Source organism: Micrasema longulum, unplaced genomic scaffold (genome assembly GCF_059751315.1).
Source record: "Micrasema longulum isolate JH-2025_06_02 unplaced genomic scaffold, ASM5975131v1 h1tg000089l, whole genome shotgun sequence".
NCBI classification, from domain to species: Eukaryota; Metazoa; Arthropoda; class Insecta; order Trichoptera; family Brachycentridae; genus Micrasema; species Micrasema longulum.
In genome coordinates this window covers 701,324-722,404 of record NW_028277295.1, presented here as the reverse complement: position 1 = coordinate 722,404, position 21,081 = coordinate 701,324, and the positions used below count along the sequence as shown (strand labels likewise).

The following is a 21,081-nucleotide window of genomic DNA, read 5'->3' as shown; positions in this document are numbered from 1 at the left end:
GCGATCGAAGTGCATGTTACGGTTGAAAGTTTCGCCGCTCGCTCCGCCTTATCGCCGCCTCAGCTAAGTTTGGAGAAAACAAGAAAATCAACTAAAAAGGTCAGTCCATTCACTCCATTTCCTTGCATCCATTTGCGCTGTGACATTTGCCAAATTTTATATACCTACTGCCGAGAACCAGCTCACGCATCGCCATTTTTGGTCCGTTCGGCCGCATGTTCTAAATTTATTCATTACCCGCATTTTTCGGTTAGTAGGTAAAACGCATTTATTATTTCTTTTTGTAAATCGCATTATATATTAATTTCAAAATGAATAAGGAAAAGGACGATAGATTGTTTCAGCGACGAATGGATCGTCTTCAGAAAAAACTCGAAGTATATTTTACACGCGCGCAAAATATATATGATTCCATGAATAATGTAGATCATGATGGCATTAAAAAATTCTTAGCTAACGCTTCGACCATCGACTTGATAAGAACTGCTTTTTTATCTGCTGTAGAAGAGCAAAACGAATTAATAACGTCAAACTCTGATGGGCCAGAACATAACTATAATGTAGTTTTATCATTTGAAGAATTATATGCAGAAATAAAATATACGTTTCAAAAATTAAGTTTATCGCAAAAACAAGCTGAGAAAAATAACGCAATCGAGGACGCTCCTCATAAAAATAATATTTTACTCCCGCGTTTAGAGTTATGTTCGTTTGACGGTGAACCCGGTAATTGGCCGATCTTTTATGAAAATTTTAGAACAATGATTCACGAAAATAATAATCTAACAGATGGGGAAAAAATACAATATTTGTACGGAAAATTAATTGGAAAGGCAAAAGGTATTTGTCAAGGAATCATGCCAAGCTCGCAAAATTATGAAGTTCTTTGGAATTCATTGGTTAATAAGTACAACGACCAACGTGTTCTTGCCGCTACTTATTTTGACCAGATTTTAAATATACCCGCGGTCAATAATTCCTCAATATTAAGTTTAGAAAATTTTATTGACACTTTTTCTTCCACAACGGCTGCGCTAAAACAATTAAAATTAGATAGTCTCGAGGAATTTATGTTTATTCATATAGCTTGCAAGAAATTAAGTATGGACACGGTTAAATCTTTCGAATTATCGATTAGAAACGAAATAGCACCTAGTTCGTCAGAATTCATAGAATTTATTCGCGATCAATGTCGCATTATGCAACGGGCGCAGACAAGTGTAGGTACGTCCTTAATAGTTAATGCAAATACCCGTAAGTACGCAAGTACGTCAGGTGAATCACAATTTAAACGCAGCAATAATAATTCGCAAACAAAACCAAACCCACAGTACAATCACAAAAATATTGTCAAAACATTTGTTAATAATATACCTATGAATAATAAATGTTTAATGTGCGGTGATATGAATCATATTCATTTATATCAGTGTGCAAAATTCACCGCCATAACGGCGCGTGAACGCTATAACTTTGTAAAACTCAAGAAATTATGTATTAATTGTTTGAGTCAGATGCACGTCATTTTGAACTGTAAATCAAAGAGCAGGTGCAAGATTTGCTCTCGCGCTCATCATACAAGTCTGCATTTTGACACAAATAACGCTAACTCTTCCGCGGATTCGAACTGTGTGATATCGCGAAATAGTTTTAACAATACGCAAATTAGTGAAAATGCCGGAACATCGCCGGACAATAACTCAAATGCATCAAGAGCTGTCGCACTGTGTGCCGTAGGCTCTCGAGGCATGAATGAATCAACCGTGTTATTAGGAACCGCATGTTGTGACGTCATTGACGCGTTCGGGAAAAAGCACACGATTAGGGCTTTATTCGATAGCGCTTCGCAGAGAGACATAATAACCACAGGTTGTTGTGAGTTACTAAAACTAAAAGTAAGTACTTCACAAAACAAATTCGTTTCCGGTATTGGTGACGTAGTCAATCCTATTGAAGGCATTACTTCGCTGATTATTCAGTCTCGAATAGACGAATCGGTGAAATTTAAAATTTCGCCTATTGTTGTCAAACAAATAACAGAAGAGATACCTTACACTAACGTAAATATCGCAGATTTCGAGTACTTAAAAAATATTCGCCTCGCAGATGAATATTTTGACAAACCTGCAAAAATCGACTTGATTATCGGTGCAGATTTATTTACACGGGTTTTATGCAATAAAACCATTTCGCGCGCTTTAGGTGAACCGGTAGCTTTAGAAACTTTATTCGGCTTTTTGATTATGGGACAGGCTCCCATACACACCGCAATAGATAACAATCGCGCATATTTTACGGTAACTGAATCATTCGAAAATCGCATGAATCGATTTTTCGAAGTAGAAGATGTTCCTAACGCGTCCACGCAAACAATTGACGAATTGGAATGCGAACAAATTTATAAGAATACAACTACCCGCGACGAAACCGGTCGGTACACAGTTGTATTACCCTTTAAATCCGAATCGAGTCTCCTTGGCGATTCGCTCAAGTTAGCCGAAAGGAGATTCTATTCTTTAGAACGCAAGCTTTTATCTAATCCATCTATAAAAATGGAATACGATAAAATCTTTAAAGAATATTTAAGGGAAGATTATTTAACACCTATAGAGCTAAATTTGAAAACGCGCTCTAGTATTCAATATGTAGCACCACATCACGCAGTGGTACGCGAAGATAAAACAACGACGAAGGTTCGCGCTGTAATGGACGCTAGCATGTGTACCACGTCCGGAAAATCATTAAATGATATTTTGCATACCGGAAAAAATTTACAGAATGATTTATTTCAAATCATTTTACACTTTCGTTTGTTTCCGATAGCTTTGAGCGCGGACATCCGTAAAATGTATTCGCAAATATTAGTCGATAAAAAACATCGATGTTATCAGAGAATATTATATCGCTTCGATGTAAATGCACCGCTTCAATTATACGAAATGACACGCGTCCCGTTTGGTCTAAGGTGCAGTCCATATCTCGCCATGCGCACGATTCGTCAGCTGGCTCGAGATGAGCGGGAACGCGCTCCTCTCGCAGCCCAAGTCGCGGAGAGAGATTTGTATATGGACGACTTAGCTACGAGCTGTCTAAATGAGAGCGAGGCTATCGAACTCTCAAACCAACTGATTAGGTTATTTCTTTTTGGGGGTTTCGAATTGGTTAAATTCTCCAGTAATTCGCCACAAGTGATGAAAAGCATACCTCAAGCTTATCGCATTTCTGAAACGGTGGAATTCAGCTCAGAAGACTATTGTAAAATTCTGGGGTTACAATGGCTACCCGCTAGTGATGTTTTCACCTTCAGCGTCAACAACAAAACTCGCAAATGCACAAAAAGAAATATTTTATCCACGATCGCTCGTTTTTGGGATTTGATGGGTTTTGTTGCGCCGGTGACTCTTATGTCTAAATTAATTATGAAATACCTTTGGGAAAACAGAGTTGACTGGGATGATAGTCCTCCTGAAAATATAATTTCCATATGGGAAAACTTTGAATCTGAACTTCCGCTCCTTCAAAATATTCAATTGTCACGACATGTAGGCGTTACGCAGGACTCTATTATCTCCGTTGTAGGATTCGCAGACGCCAGTGAAAAGGCATACGGTGCTGTAGTTTACATTCACGCTTACAACCCCTCAGACAATCAGATCCGAATAAGTTTAGTTTGCGCAAAATCTAGAGTTGCTCCATGTCGTAATATATCGTTAGCGAGGCTGGAGTTATCTGGAATTTTAATTTTGTCAAAATTAATGCGTGTAGTTATCGATACATACGCACCCCGCTGCAAAATTAATCATGTTTATGCGTTTTCCGACAGTACCGTAGCTCTGTCCTGGGTCCACTCGCATCCGTCTCGTTGGCAGACATTTATTGCAAATCGGGTTACTATAATCCAAGATAATATAGCTCCATGTAAGTTTTACCATATATCTGGAAAAGACAATCCCGCAGATTGTTTATCTCGGGGCCTGACTCCTGCTCAATTAATTGACCATCCGCTTTGGTTCAAAGGTCCTAGCTTTGCACGCTTACCGGTAGAAGAATGGCCGGTAAATAAGTTCGATCCAAGTACAGTTGAAAATCCGCCCGAAATGAAAACTAAAGTGATGACGTTTTCCGCTAATCTACCTAAACAAACATTATTATGTTCGCTCGCTTCGCGCATTTCTTCATGGCCTAAATTACTTAGAATCGTAATTTATATATTTCGCTTTATTAAAAAATTACCCGCCGAATTTGAAATATCTCATATGCAATTCGCGGAAACTGCTATTATCAAAGATTTTCAATATTTGCATTTCTCGGACGAAATCAAAAAGGCACTAGGAAGTAGAAAATGGTCGCCCGCTTTCCGCAAATTAAATGCTTTTATCGATACGAATGGATTGATAAGAGTAGGTGGTAGGCTGGGAAAATCAGACTTGCCCTACGATAGCCGGCATCCGATTATTTTACCTAGTCGAGGTCACATTGTCGATCTTCTGATTGATTATTATCATCGTAAATACCTACACACAGGCCCGCAATTACTCATATCGCTTTTACGACAAAATTATTGGATTTTATCAGCTCGTAACATAGTACGCAAACGTGTGCAATTATGTAATATTTGTTTTAAGTCAAATCCAAAATCGCAATTTCCGCTAATGGCAGATTTACCCGCCTGTCGAGTAAATGAGGCCAAAGCCTTTTCCCATTGCGGGGTAGACTACGCCGGTCCTTTAAGTATCGTACCTTGGAGGAAAAGAGGTGTACGCAGTGTAAAATCATACTTATGCTTGTTTGTATGTCTAATCACTAAGGCAGTTCATATTGAACTAGCCTCCGATCTAAGCACGGAGTCGTTTATAAACGCATTCAAACGATTTTTATCGCGACGTGGACCAGTAAAGGTTATGTATTCTGACTGTGGAACCAATTTCATAGGAGCAAAGTCTCATCTCGATTCTGTCTACACTCTACTGGAGTCTCGGGACTTTAATAATAAATTCGCGACAGAATTACGAGAAAATCAGATAGATTGGAAATTCAATCCACCGTCCGCCCCTCACTTTGGAGGAATTTGGGAGAGTAACGTCCGATGTGTCAAACTCCATCTCAATAGGGTGGTCGGAAAACAACTACTTACATTTGAAGAAATGTCGACAGTACTTGCACAAATTGAATCAATTTTAAATTCAAGACCGCTTTCTTGTTTAAGTTCCGATCCTTCGGAACCTTTGGCTTTAACCCCAGCGCACTTTCTTACGCTGACTCCTCTCAAGTCATTACCCGCTGAAAACACTTTCCCTAAGGAAATAAATCTCTTACATCGAAAACGATATGTCGATCATTTAGTTCAATCGTTTTGGAAAAGATGGAAAATAGAGTATCTAAATACTCTTCAAGCGCGTCAAAAATGGAACACAGACACAGATTCCATTCGGAAAGGCACTGTAGTCCTACTTAAATCAGATAATAGTCCACCATTCATTTGGCCGCTTGGGATAATCGAAGACATTTTTCCTGGAAGTGACGGTGTAGTTAGAGTAGTAAATGTCCGAACAAAAACAGGCATATATAGGCGTCCTGTCGTAAAGGTTTGCCCTTTGCCTAATCAATAAAACATTAAAAATACAGTCCACTTACTTATAATTAATTAAAAAATTTAGTTAGTTTTCGCTCTTTATGTTAATTTAGTTTGTTGTCATTACAACATAGTTAGGATTATTTGAATGCGTCCTTTCGTCGCTCAAACGCTCTATCACCTGCCTAATCAGGTGTTAATCTAAAAATGGAAAAGATATTCCATAATATGTTTATATGTAATTTATAGTTTGTTTTTTTTCTTCTTTCCTTATCGCGTATATAAACATACAGTTTTTTTTGTTGTTGTTTTTTTGAAAGGACTGCGTTCTGTCAAGCTGGGGGGCATGGTTAGGCCGATTGAAAATGTGTCACAGCGTAAATAAATTCCTATGCCTGTCTCCTTTTCTCTCGCCCACTTGAATCCTGTCCCTTTTGCACCTTTATAGTTCTAATAACTATTGAGTTGATGATTTTGCCACCTGGGGTCAGTGTCCGATTTGACCGCGATCGAAGTGCATGTTACGGTTGAAAGTTTCGCCGCTCGCTCCGCCTTATCGCCGCCTCAGCTAAGTTTGGAGAAAACAAGAAAATCAACTAAAAAGGTCAGTCCATTCACTCCATTTCCTTGCATCCATTTGCGCTGTGACATTTGCCAAATTTTATATACCTACTGCCGAGAACCAGCTCACGCATCGCCAAACGGTATTTTTTGGAAAAGATAATATCATTTGTCAAATAGTTTATTTCTTGACATTCAACTAATTTGATTAAAGAGATTATGTTCTTTTGTATCACACTGTGATGGAAACATTAACAATGCAAAACTGTGAGAATTTTTTGCATCGCTTACGATTAAATTACTAAACAAGAGCAGAGTCTTCAAACTGGTTGTGTTAAGTGAAAAAATACAATTTTTACACAAGTGAAGCTAATAAATGGAATATAAACAAAACGGAGAATTTCAGAAACTGATATTTTGTGCGTATTGTTGTTGAAATGAAGACATTACCAAATTTATCACAGAATCTCTACTATTGGTACTTTACCCATTTTAATACTACCAATAGTTCAATTGATGACTATTTTAATGTTTTTAAGTTTAAAAATACATCTCACGTTGATAGTTTTGATGGTGGAAACATCGTCATATATTCCAGTGAATTTGAAGATATCTCCGAAGAAGAATTATTATCTATGGACTTTGATCCAAGTGACGAAGAGTATGTGTTTGAGTTTATCATACGCGGTATTTTGATGGACATGGTCGCCGTATTTGGAATAATTGGCAACATTTTTTCAATTGTGGTATTTTCAAGACCTCGGATGACCAGCAGTACAACGTGTTTGTTGTTAGGTTTAGCTATTTGTGACATGTTTTTGGATATATTCGCCATTGTTTATGTTGGAATTTCATCAATTTATTCGTTCACTGGTTGGTTATTTTATTTTCATTTCTTTTACGAACCAATGTTTGAAGCCGTTCTTCACACTTTGACTGAAGCTGCGTATACTGTATCGTTATATCTTACTTTGGCTGTGTCGATTGAAAGATTTGTTGCGGTTTATTTTCCTCTTCGCGTGAAAACATTATGTACACGCAAAAGAGCCAAATTATCAATTTTTGCCATTGTAATATTTTCATTTCTTTTTAATTTGCCTAAATATTGGGAAATAGAATTGTCAACGATGAAGTATTTGGTTGATAATAAATATCGTTTGGTTTTATATTCTACAGAAATGCTTTCATTTTCTGATCTCTACGGATGGTTAGAAACTATTATAGGAATTATTCCTTTAGTTATAACAACAATTATAAATATTTTGATTCACCAAAGATTAAAACAAATGAACAGATTTCGTTCTAGCTTAAGTGTTTCTCAAAGAAAAGAAATTAACACGACAAAACTTTGGTTTTTTATTATTCAAGCATTCTGTTTGTGCAATTTATTACATATTGTTTATTTCTTCTATGACTTTGAAAAAGATTTTTATTTGGTTGGATTTTCATGGTTTTTTAATGTCCTAAACAACCTACTTAATTTTATTATTTATTTAGTTTTCTGGAAGTTGTATAGAGACGTATTTGTATCACTCTTTTGCTGTTCATAATTTAATAGTTTAACAATCCTGTCTTTGCTGTTGGAAATTATAAAACTAACATCGGACTCTTTTTCCCTCTGCCAAGGACCTGAGATCAGTGAACAAAACCTCACCGATTGATACTGTCGATGTGTTCCTACGGCAAAGAGAGGCATTTAAGAAACAAGCGGTGTTGTTTCTCCTGACTTGCGATGTCACACTTGCCATTTTCACATAGATTATGCTATTTACATACATACCTTTTTTTAATTTAAGTAGATTTTAAGAATGTTTAGATTTAGTGTTACTCATTAATGCATTGGCATATATTGATATTAGGGCTTACTTGAGCCCGTTGACTATCTTAAAAAAAATAGTTCGAATTAACTTAATGTGATATAAATATTTTGCTTTTTAAATAAATTACACAAGTACAGGAATTAAGCCTCCATTTAATTGCTCAAGACAGATTATAGAGAGAAATGTTATTTGGTGACAGAAAAATGAATTAATTACAAAGCTTACGTCCAATTATTTCCTGGTCAAAGCAATTACTTAAAAGATATTTCTTGACGCATAAACCTTCATTTAAATAAATAAATAGTTATAAAATGCGAAAAAAATAAATCATCTTTAAAATTAACAATAAATATTTAAATTTAAAGGAGCTAGCTATTTTTATAAATGCCTCACTACTTAATAAAATAAATAAAAACAACTTTGTTTTTAACCACTTTTAAAAAAAATTCTACCAGCCGGTTTCGAACTGAAACAGGTTTATTTATTTAGGTGTTTTTTAAGTACGTAAACGTTTTGTTTATTTTTTAAATCATTAGAAAGTGCATTGTAAATATTTATTGCTGTATACAAAAAACTGTTTCTTTTTTTGTTAGTCCTAGGTTGTTCGCAAATTAAATTATTTGACGCTTTTGTATTTATTTTATGTATGTTGTAGTAAAAATTAAATATATTATTGGTCTTTATTTTATTCATTTTCATCTTAAATATCATTTTTACCTTTTCTGTGTAAATTAATTCATCTAAATTGAGCATTTTTGTTATTCTCTATAAATCTGTGGTTCTAGTATATTCATTAAAATTAAATGTTACTTTAAGTGCTTTATTCATTGTTCTTTGTATTGATTCTGACATTTGTTGACTACATTGCGACCATATTATTGATCCATATACAAAGTGTGGAAGTATAAAAGCATTGTATATCATTAATTTTGTACTTTTATCAAAGACTTCTGTTCTTCTCATTATTCCAATAATTGGACCCAGTTTTTATAACTGCTTTGATATGTTTTGTCCGTGCTAATTTTTCATTCACTTCCAAACCCAAGTACTTTACATTTTCTGTTTGTTTAATTTGGTCATCTTTATTTATTAGGTAAAGTTTTGTGGGGCGTTTTTTTAAAACTTTTATTAGAAAATATTTAGTCTTTTTTGTATTTATTGTAAATGAGTTATTACCTAACCAGTCCATTAATTTATTCAGAACCTCATTGATGTTGTTTTGCAGTTGGGTTTCATTATCACAACTATATATCAATAGAGTATCATCTGCATATACAAAATACCTCCTTGATACATTTGAATGTCTAAGGTTATCAATATACAATAAATAAAATACGGAGCCTATTATTTATCAAGGTATAACTTAGCAAATTAATTCTATCCTATTTTATTTTATCAAAATTTACGACATATTACATATAAAGCTGATAAAATTAATTAAGAAAGGAGCTCTGCGCTGGTTTGGACATGTAGAGCGAATGGACAGCGAAAGAACGGCTAAGAATATTTACGATGCAAATGTTGGTGGATGCAGAAATACAGGAAGACCGGGAAAGACATGGCATGACTAAATCCAACAAATACTTGAAGATGGACGTGTCAAAAGTCGGAATAATCGGCGCACGCGCATGCGGTGTATGAATGTAGAGGCAGCGAGATCTGTATGTTGTATCCCAACTCAATACAGGGTCCTTGGCCTCATAGAGTTTGGAATACGTAATTATTATATTTTTTGTAATTTGTATATTTGTATGAATAAAATACATTTTAAAAAATGAAAAAAAATGTGGCGTTCTATCCTCTCTACCTACCCTTACGAGGAAAAGGCTTGATGGTTTGTTTGTTTGAGATAACCACATTGACCAAATATAATAAATTGCGATCCAATTCCGGATAGAGTTGCCAAGTCCGAACTTTATTGTTCATATTCGGACATTTGGCAAGGCAACAATGGTCAATTTTCAGGTAAACAAAATTGAAGCTGCACTTTGGGTCAAATAATGGGTTAAATTATGTTTACAATTAGTATTTCCACTCCATCAACTGAATCAGATCAATTAAAGCATTCAGATTCAATTAAACACAATTAAATTGTTCAATTGACATCAAACCACATCACACATCACACATCACACATCACACATCACATTTGAAATACATATTCGTTTACTCCTGTTCTCCGTCTGTTGTTCCAGCTCGTTTTTAATGATTTAACAAAGTAATATTAATAATAAAATAACTTTTTTTGAAGAACCCATTTTTTATTTTTTCTGCTGACCGTTTTTAAAGCTACACAAGCTTCTTTATCAAGGTATAATTTACTAACATAACTAATTTTAACAGCGTCAAGTAAATATTAGATCTTACCCTACTGGTCGATTAACTATAGCTGGCGCGTTCGCAAAACTTACACAAACGCATTTTAAATCTACAGGATGTTGATTTTAAAAAGGTTGTAACAAATTTGTAAAAAATTTGCTACTTTTTTACTAATCCGTGTTGGATAAGAGGGTTGTGTAAATGAAAAAAAATACAATGGGCTAAGAAAATGTAATATATCAATTTATTTTTACATAAGTACATCATTTTCGACGAACTAACTAATAAAAAGGCTAGTTTTTTGCCGCAATTTTCTGCAGATTTTTTTTTTAGGAGCGACACGTTATTCAATAAATCTATGTCTTTTTTAACGGATTGTTTTTGCTCTTATCCAAAAGGGATTTGAAAAAAAACATTTGACTAAAATTTAATATTAAGGTTTTTTAAAGTAATAATCTGTAACTCAACAATGTTTGATTATGTCCAAATGCTTGCAGACTGGCTGGATTTCCTCCCTAGGGAGTTGTTCATATTTAAATTTATTTCAACAGAGAGGGAAAAAGTTTTCGAGAAGAAATTTGGAAGTCTAGGCATTTACAGGGCTTCACAAAAGTCAACAGATGGAAGAGTTGAGGAAATGTGGATGTTCAAACATGGGCAGAATGGTGAATGTTACACAGTGTGTAAAGTGGCCACTTAAACCAGCCAATGACAGGTCATAAGCCATGTAAATGCCTAGACTTCCAAATTTCTTCTCGAAAACTTTTTCCCTCTCTGTTGAAATAAATTTTAATAATCTGTACATTAAAAATGTGTTCGTGTAAGTTTTGCAAACGCGCCAGCACTAGATAATCGACTATTAGATGATTAGATTGTTTATCTATTTATTTTATTTTATTTTATTCAGAAAACATTCAGTCATGCATAATAAGTATTGAAAACAACCATTTTTAACATAAAAAGACCAATTAAGTTTCCTTAAATTATGCAAAAGATATAAACATTAAATGTGACAAAAAAATAAATAAATTAGAAATTCAATTGAGAAAAAAATAATTGTAAACATTTGCGTTTTCCATGGAGGTTATCGTTGGTAATAAATTAAAATAAATAAAAATACCGAATGCACACTCCGAGCCATCCACGCACACACGCGTGAACGGCATGAACGCACACATAAAACATACACAAACATATACATTACATGCGGCACATATATATAGCATAAACCACTCAAGATGCACATTCAGGAACTATCCCAAATAATCGATCCCATGAAGAAATTTTCTGTATAAATGCAACCTGCAGTTAAAAATGTCTACATCAATACTGAGTTCATTATGATTAAATGAAAAATACATTTATTAACCTGTGTTTTTAATCCATAGCTAAACATTGAATAAATATATTCATATTTTTACTATAAAGAATCACGTACCACAGTGAACTTGAGGGTGCGAATCGCTCTATATAAATGTTATATATTTCTGTTGTTATAAGTTAAATGGTGATTATGCTGGTAGCTCTTTTTTTGTCTAGTTTACTAACATTAATTTGTGAAGGCATTTTATGGAATTAATACCCTATTTTCCAATAAAAGCTCGAAGCGTAAGCTTCCGCAATTCCAGTAAATAGAACAGGGTACAAATGAACATTGAGGTTATTTGATGGTTTAAGCTATGGTCGTAAATCAGTGTCATGTCTGTATTATATAGTGATACGTTTCTACGCAGAACGTTTGACTACCACGAAACCAAAAATATGCCCATCAACTATTATAATGGATAAACTATAGCCCATTTCATACGATGGTGAAAATCAACCCGGCACGATAAAATAATTAAGGGTGGAATGATATTTAAAAAAATAATCTTTATTGAAAATTTTTAATAAGCATTCATTTGAACAATTGTTTAATTCCCGCCAAACTGCAAAAGCAGTTTTTTTGCAGGGATTTCTCTCTTTAAATATTTTGGTAACACAATATGATAATATTTACATAAAAATATAAAAAATCTTAAATTTATCTTTAACATATTACAACAGAGATGAAGAACATTTTAGAGAAGGCAATATAGAAGTCTAGGCATCTACAAGGCTTATGACCTGTCATTGGCTGTTTTAAGAGGCCACTTTACACACTGTGTAACATTCATCATTCTGCCTATATTCAAACATCCACACGTATTTGTACGTATTTTACCAACGAAACGATACGCACCAGACGCGGACAAGGAAAGCGGCTGGGTAGGAGGGGGGCAGGGGTTTGTGGAGGGACTGCTTGATCGAGAAATCAAGGATTTACTACATTTTGAGCAAACATTTTTTTTTTCTAAATTACTTCTGGGAAAAATTCATTAGGATCTTTTTTAAAGCTTGCCATGAGGAATGTTCCTCTGAAGATTCGCGGTCTGGCCCTAAAAACCGTGTAAAAATAAATTACTGATCTAGTTAGTGCCTTAATGAGGAGTTCAGTGGTTTAAAAAAAAAAAAAATTGTTAATAGACTTATAAACTAAGTCAAATTTTTTTTAAAAAATTTTTATGTATCGTAATATCAGCGCTACGATTTTTTAAAGTTGTGTTTTTCTGAAATAACTCCGCGTGTAACGTCAGAGGTTCATTTCCGCTTATTCTCATTCAGTTCTTCCCATTGGTCCAGAAGCGACAAGCAGACCGAAAATCTTCCATAGCTCTAAGCACATATGTAGGTTGATTTACATGAACCAGTGACGTCGTTCAAAGTAGTGCGTTTTTATCAAAATATTTTTTATTATTTTTTCCGTACATTTTCAAGAAACTTTGCGCTACAATTTAATGCTCTTATTTTTACCCCGCGCAAGAAACCTTTTTTGTATCCAATTTCCTGAAGGGCTGAAGTTCCTCAATCAGGGACAAAATACAGTAATATGTCTGTATAAAGAAAGGTTTTGCGTTTACTCTAAAGTTTATTTTTAATTCCCTTATAATTTGAATAAAGTGATAAATAAAATTTAAGTTTAATAAAAAATTTACTATGATTTTATAAACGGCTGTAAAATATAATAAATACTTTTTACGCATATTATTTCATACCTATTGTAATTTATCGTGTAAATTCATGCCCCTGTTTTGTACTCAGTAATAAATAAGGACACTTTATTGGCTCAATATATTAAAATCAGCCGCTCCCTTCATCAAATATCTTAATATTTATAGCATTTTCTCACGTAAATATGCAATATCCATAATATTAAAGCAAGCCTCGGAGCCTTTTACAACGCTTAATACAATTTATCATCCTACGGGATATAAAATTAACTAACAGATTCTGTTATTTTTAGTGAAATTATTCGACGTTTTTCACTCTTAGTGCTGGAGAATAGCGTTCATTTTATATATATAATATTATGTATGTCATTTTAGTTAAGGTAGAATTATACTAGTGAGTCGTGTTGTGGAGTGGTGTGTTGGGGTGCTATTTGGCGCAATTGCTTTGATGAATACTGTATTGTAAAAATAAAGATAGATGCATTGGCACTCTCATATAAAAAAATCTACTTATTACAGGAAAATTATATTAAAGAAAAAATATAAACTTGGTTATTCTAAAATAAACACAAGCCGTTTTAATTACAAAAAAATTATGGTATTTTCCTTTAACTCGGTGTGAAATTATTATGCCATCGATATAAATGACCTCTTGTTTATTTATAAATTATTAAATAATAAAATAGATTGACCCGAACTGTTAACTTTAATAAACTTTCGTATTCCACATAGACCAACATGACTTAATTTTTTGTTGTAAAGTCATCACCATTGTAGAAATTATTTATTGAATTCACCAATTATTCGCATGCCGCGACTTGCAAATCAATACAGTGAAGATTAAGATTTATTTTATACCAGGCTGCTGATGATCAAGTCCTGTGTTTTAATACAGAATTAACAATTAAAAATTCGAATAATGATTAATTATTCACTTTTGTTTTAACTATTTACTATTGTGTGTATGATTATTTTTTAATTTTATTTTGGTTTAGTATTAACATTTATATAAACCATGAAGTAAACTTTTTAAGATTCCTTTTAGAGAACTTTCTTTTTTTTTTCTCTCTTTTTTTTCTTCTTTTCCCCTTTTTTAAAACTGCTGTTATCTGTAATTTACCTTTCTTTTATATAAATATTTATATTTGTTACACGAAATTTTCTAACAAATCGGGACATAAAAAAATTGTATTGTACCATAATAAAATTGTATTAAATATTTAAAAATATTTTTTTTCATGAAATTATTATTATTGTTTTCATACATTTAATTTTTTATATGTATTTATTGGGGACACCAACAGTAATACAGGTTTAACAAGGATACCAAACAAAATTTTCAGAAAACGAACCCAATGACAGATATCCACTGAAAAAAACATGAAATATACACCCATATACGCTTATCCAGATACCTATATACGTATAATGAGTGAGAAACTAGGTTAAATATATCTTTTCTTCAAGACTGTCGAAATAAATCCGACCTTTTAGTCCTATTTAAAATTTTCAACTCACTCTTAGATGCGCCCGAACTATTGAGCTCAATAAAATTAAATATCCCAACTAGAAACCTCAGACAAAACTTACTCTTTCATACCGATAACCATAGAACTAACTATGGTTTTCATTCCCCTATGCCCAGAGTTCTTAGATCTGCCAACAAACATACCTTGATCTTGATTTCTTTGATAACAAGTTGTTTTCTTTCAAACGATCACTAAATCAAATTCAATTATAAACACCTCTCTTCCGCGTCCACTTCCACAAAGTCTACTATATACCATTGTGTCTTTCTACTTTTCTTTATAATAATATTCTGTGTATGAGTATGCCCATTGTATAAAAATGCCCATTAGGCGTATCTATAAATAAATAAAATAAAATAAAATAAATCGGTTTCTTCGTGCGTGCAAATATGTTTAAGAGATTGGTTGTAACGCTGAGTGTGTTAGGGTGAGTGTGTTTGTGTGAATGTGTTAGGATGAGGGTGAGTGGGGTCTTATAATGGTATCAGAGAGAGCAGGACTTGCCTGGTGTGTTATTATTATTGCACAAGCGTCAAAGAGAAAAAACATATGAAATATGACGTTTAAAATTTTATTTGTTTTTTTTTTGTATTGAATATTTGTAATTATTAAATTTTTGCTGCATGTTTTTAGCAAAATAGAATATTTACCACCAAAATATTCTTCAAAAAAAAAGAACAACCTTATTAAATGAAAAATGTTTTAATTTTTTTTAAAATGATTTTTAATTTTTGGCGGCCTTCGTGGTGTAGTGGTCAAGACGCTTGACTCACGCACGGAAGGTTCCGGGTTCGATTCCCGGTGAGAACACAAAAATTAAAAATGTGATTTTTCTCAAGCCTGGTTGTTTTGTAATGTAATTCACCACTGTAATTGGGCCCCCTGGCCTGTTGTGGTGCAAAAAAAAAAAAAATAAATAAAAATAAATAAAGGCATCAGATTTTTTTTAATATTTAAGGAAAATGCTAAACAAATTGTACCGTTTATTTGATTGTATTCAAATCATTAGAACAAATTTTACTCACAATTGTTTTGTCATTAAAAATGAGAAAATTAATATTAGAAATAAACGCTATTCATATAAAAAAAACTTTCAAATATGCTTTTTCAATCCATAATTTAAACAAAAATTTAATTCGAAACAAATTACAAATAATTCATCTACATCATATCGTCCTTATGGATGCACTGAACAGTTTTGGAGCTATGAAAAATGAGTGTCTTTGCCCGAGTCTAGGTTTAAAATGAGGGATTTAAAGTAAACTTTTTAATCTTTAAATAATAAACTTAGTATACAGTTACGCTAGGCATAAGTGTATAATATAGATGGGAATAAAATTCTTACGATAGTGGTAGATTAAGAATGGTATTTCCATCCTTATTTTTCCACTTTGCCTAGGCGTAACTTTCAACCAGATTTATTTAAAAAATTAGGAATGTTGATTTCCTTTTTTTTTTTAATTAAGTTATTTTTTGCTTGAAAATTTTATTTATCAACCCTTACGAATTATAACATTCATTTTACAAAAATAATTAATTTTTTTTATTCTTATTCTGTTGTTAGTAATAATATTTTTTTCGTCCTTTGAAAAGTTTGTCCGAGTCTTTTGTTTAGTTTTGTCTGGTTGTTTATTGTATAATTTCAGTCCCTGATTTGTTGGAATATTTAATATGATATTGTTCTAATATTCTTGTAGTATTTCCACGTTTATTACATTTTTTCTATACTATTCTTTTTCGATTCTAGTTAAAAAGTTTATTAACATTTACTTGTTTAGTTTTTTAAAGAGTTCTTTAGTGGCTGATCATATACTGGTCATATACTAGCTTCAATATTTTATTTTTCTGTAGTTGTAGTTTGTTTATGTCACTATGGTTTCCTGTTCCCCATAGTTGTTGCGCAAACTCAAACAAATACAAAGTAATACCACTTTTGAGCAAAGAGATTTTGAGTATTATTCAATCAAAATCCTTAACCTACTTCCACTATCCATTAAAAGAATTAGCAAGGAGAAAATGTTCGAAAAGGCTATAAAAAATGGATAGTGGAGATAGGTAGAAGGAAAATGGATTGTCTCATTCGCCTAAACCAATATTGAAAATGTTCGAAAAGGCTATTAAAAAATGGATAGTGGAGAAAGGTAGAAGTAAAATGGATTGTCTCATTCGCCTTAACCAATATTGAATCAACTGCTCCACAAATGTACAGCTTATGTTATGTTTTTGTTCTTTCATTGTGCGTTTTGTAATATAAATAATAACGATGTAAGTCAATTAATTATAAACATAAATACGTCGTGTTTAAAACTGTCTGAAAATTTTGTTTTTATTTTATTTTATTTTATTTAATTTGGGAAATCAACAGTTCTACATACATATTTATAGTAAACAAACAGATATAATGTATAAACTCAGAACAAATAACAGATTTCCACATAGTATACAAAGTTAGTTACGTCTGTTTATTAAGTCTTCTTTGTTTATTTTCAAATGTAAAAAATATTCCAAAAAAGTGTGTTGTTAAGTGTCCTCGGCACAAGTAACCCCACCCCACCCCAGTGAGGTCACGTTATTTTTATTGTTCATCATAGTTTATAATAGTAAAAAATATTAATAAATAAATATTTAAAAAAAATATACATTTCAACAAAGTATTTTACAAGTACAATATATTTGAATTACATTCCCAGGAGTTACAACAACTCAATTCGGGACAAAAATAATAGTAACACTAAAAAAAATACATGTTAAGAATAATAAAGAAACAGAGCAAGTTTAGTAGCTTTATAATAAAATATAGCACAACAATATATACGCCAAAAACCTCTTCTTACAGAAACAGAATAAATATATATAAAAAAACGATTTTAGTAATAAAGAAAGTGGTGAATCTACTAAGGGAGATAAGGTGGTTAACATCACATGCCGCGCAGACGATGCAGCCATAGTGATGATGAGAACATATCTCAGTTAGCAAACGTTTTGCAGATGATGCAGATAAAAAAAGTTTTGCAGATGATGCACTAGTTTACATATCAGGAGATAATAATGACACAATGATAAGTAAAATTAATTACGATTTAGGAAATATATCAAAATAGTTAAAAGTAAATAAATTGAAATTGAATATATCAAAAACAAAATATATGAATATTGGGAAAAAAATAATACCCCTGGGTTACAAAATTAATATTGATAATATGAATATAAAGTATGTGGACGAAATAAAGTATCTCGGGGTCTACTTGGATAGATATTTAAAATTTAAAAAAACATACTCAATATTTAACAAAAAAAAATTGCAAAACAAATTTCATTTATGGGAGGATTACGAAATGTAATAGATTTAAAAAGTAGTATTCTTATAAACAAAACAATAATATGTCCACACATAAATTACTGTTCTTCCATTCTTTTTTTATGTAATGAAGGAGAAATTCAAAATATACAAATTCTTCAAAATAAGGCAATGAGGATTATACTAAAAAAAATATATATTCTAATGTAGAAAGAATGCACAAAAAAATTGGCTTGCTCACAGTAAAGCAACAAATTAAATATAATATGACAATTTTTATACATAAAATAATTAAGGGGATGAATAAAATAAAAACAATAATCAAATTTAACGAACAATGTCATACATATGAAACAAGGGGTAAAAAAAAGATAAGATTACCAATGAGGAAAAAAACAGAATCTCAAAACTCACTGTACAAGGGATTGAAGCTGTACAATGATTTACCTGGAGAAATTAAAGAAATAGATAAAATTGAAATATTTAAAATTAATTTGAAAAAATATGTAATTGAGAAATTTTGATAAAAAAATTGTAATATTATTAAAAGTTTATATTAGTTCTTAAAATGTTATGAACTAACTTAATAAAGCATAAAAAAATAAAATTCGGAGTCAATAAGTTAGACGGAATTGCGATTCCCAGGACATAGTTAATTGATTAAGGAGAGATAACGTCAATAATTCTATAAATGGTCAGCTCCAAAATTTCCCATACCATGGCCCACGAAATCTCAGCCACTTGCCGTTAGCCCGGAAGACCACAAAGGAAAAGGAAGAACAGCTGGCAGCAGCAATAATATATTTAAGATTTGACATGGGAATTATTTCAGATTTTGGAACAAAGTTTTTGATTTATTAAAAAAGACTAGAAAATATTGCTATTTGCCAATACAATTATCGATGTGAGTTGTTCATGTTAATTGTCTGTCTATTATTAGTCCTAAATATAATTATTTTGTATAATTTCGCAAAATCGTATAATTTTCTTTCTTTTTATCTGATTATAGCCTTAAAGAAACCGACTACGCTTCTCCTTATGCTCTCATGAGTATAATTATAATAATGAAATGAAAATGAATGTGAAAACGTACTGTCGCATATCCTTGTTACTAAACCGTCCCTCGCTTCTTGTTCCTAGCAAGTGTATTTCAAGGGCGCTGTAGTTCGTCCTGTCACATTCAGAAACCTACGAAGATTTATATATGGAGTTTTATCAAGGACTCTCCTGTATCCTTTCTAGTTTTGGTACAATATTAAGGCAATTGAAATTTTTACTTTCCTCTCTGGAATTTGGGAGAAGATTGCTTTTAATAAAACCAAGCAAAAAGGATGTTGAAAATGGTAAGTATATTTCGGGTAAAACTTATTCTAGTTTTAGTGGTATTTTACCGATGATGTAAGACAATTAAATTATTCCAACTTGAAATAATAACAACAACCGTAGGGGTAGGCAGAGAGGATAGAACGCCTACATCCATATATCTTCTAATGCACGCACGCCGATTATTCTTACTCTTGACATGTCCATCTTCAAGTATTTGATGGACTTGATCGTGCCACGTCTTACTCGGTCTTCCTCGTTTTCTGCATCCATCAACATTTGCGTCGTAGATCCTTTTGGCCGTTCTTTTGCTGTCCATTCGCTCTACATGTCCAAACCAACGCAGCACCCCTTTCTTGATTCTGTCGATAATGCATGTCTCAGCCTTACACAGTTCACGGATCTCGACATTTGTGCACCGCTCATACATCGTTTTACCATACATTCACCTGAGGGATCGCATTTTAACAGCATTTAACCTACTTTCATCATTATTTTTCCAATTCCAATCATCACTCCTATACATTAAAGTTGGCACTAGAACTCCATTTTGAACGGCTAGTTTTGCCTCCTCCGATAAACATTTGTTTACCAAAGTAGATTTCAGTGCATCGTTCACCCTGTTCCCGGCACTCACTCTACTTTTAATATCTTACTCACTTTTTCCATCCCTAGTAAACATACTTCCCAGATACACAAAAACTACTACCTGATTCAGAATATCTCCGTTCACACTTATCTCACATTTAGTTATATTTTCATCCCTTTCAAAAACCATTACTTTCAATTTATCAACATTCATAAGCAAATCGCTTTTCTTGCATACATCGTAGACTTTTGTTACCAAGAATCGCAGGTCTTCTTCGCTGCTGGCAAGAAGCACGGCATCATCAGCATTACAGAAGACAGTTAACACTTATACCACTCATTTTTGGTCCCATTCTTAAATCTTTTAGTTCTTTCACACAGTTATCGATGTATATGTTGAACAAACATGGTGACATTACACTTTCCTGTTTGAATCCTTTGGGAATGTTAAACCACGATGAGAATGACCCATTCACCTTCACACATGCTGTGCTGGTTTTGTACAGTGACGCAATAGCCCTTGTCAGGTTACCATTCACTCCATACTCCGATAAAACTACCACAATTTCTCTTTGTAAGGAACAAAACTGATTTAAAACACAAGATACCAACCTGTCGTTTTGTCCATATAATTGATTTAATTCATATTCAGTAGAATGTTGTTTTTTCTTCTTTTTGAAGGTGTGATGGAATTACTTGATCTAGTAGAAAACAAATCAGTTTATCTGAAAGAAAGAAAAAAGTATAATTATTTCACAGTTTTAATATGTCAAAACCATTCCCATTATTTTTTAAATTTATTTTTTATATACATATACAGTTTATGTACATATAAAGGCGGGCATATTGCCTAAAGGCAATATCTTCCTACCTACCCAAACCATTCAGTTTGATACAATTACACGGACATATTAAATCTTACGATTTTATACAAAATACAAAAAAAAACAAAGATTAACAAAATAAAAAATATCAAAAATGAACACCTATGAAGAGTGGAGACGGGGTGAGTAGGAAAAAATAAGGATAAAGGAACAACCTT

At 32.6% G+C, this 21,081-nt stretch overlaps 2 protein-coding genes across 2 annotated transcripts in view; one reads left to right on the top strand and one right to left on the bottom strand.

Moving 5' to 3' along the window:
• The window catches only part of LOC148284787 (FMRFamide receptor-like), a 589,885-nt gene that overhangs the window by 7,605 nt on the left and 561,199 nt on the right, over positions 1-21,081 (bottom strand). Inside the window, exon 6 of the mRNA XM_088234890.1 lies at positions 20,652-20,764. The gene's annotated coding sequence lies outside the window, so the exon portion shown is untranslated. The remainder of the gene's footprint in view (positions 1-20,651; positions 20,765-21,081) is intronic.
• LOC148284789 (FMRFamide peptide receptor frpr-18-like) lies at positions 7,042-7,683 on the top strand. Its single transcript, XM_088234834.1, has 2 exons — positions 7,042-7,288; positions 7,559-7,683. The coding sequence occupies exons 1-2, from the start codon at positions 7,042-7,044 to the stop codon at positions 7,681-7,683; spliced, it is 372 nt and encodes a 123-aa protein (XP_088090960.1).

Excerpts from the sequence above, each read along its gene's own strand:
- LOC148284789 (XM_088234834.1), top strand. The coding sequence starts at position 7,042 with ATGTTTGAAGCCGTTCTTCACACTTTGACTGAAGCTGCGTATACTGTA. Across the intron at positions 7,289-7,558 it reads TTTGGTTGATAATAAATATC|ATTTTTATTTGGTTGGATTT; the intron begins GTTTGGTTTTAT and ends ACTTTGAAAAAG.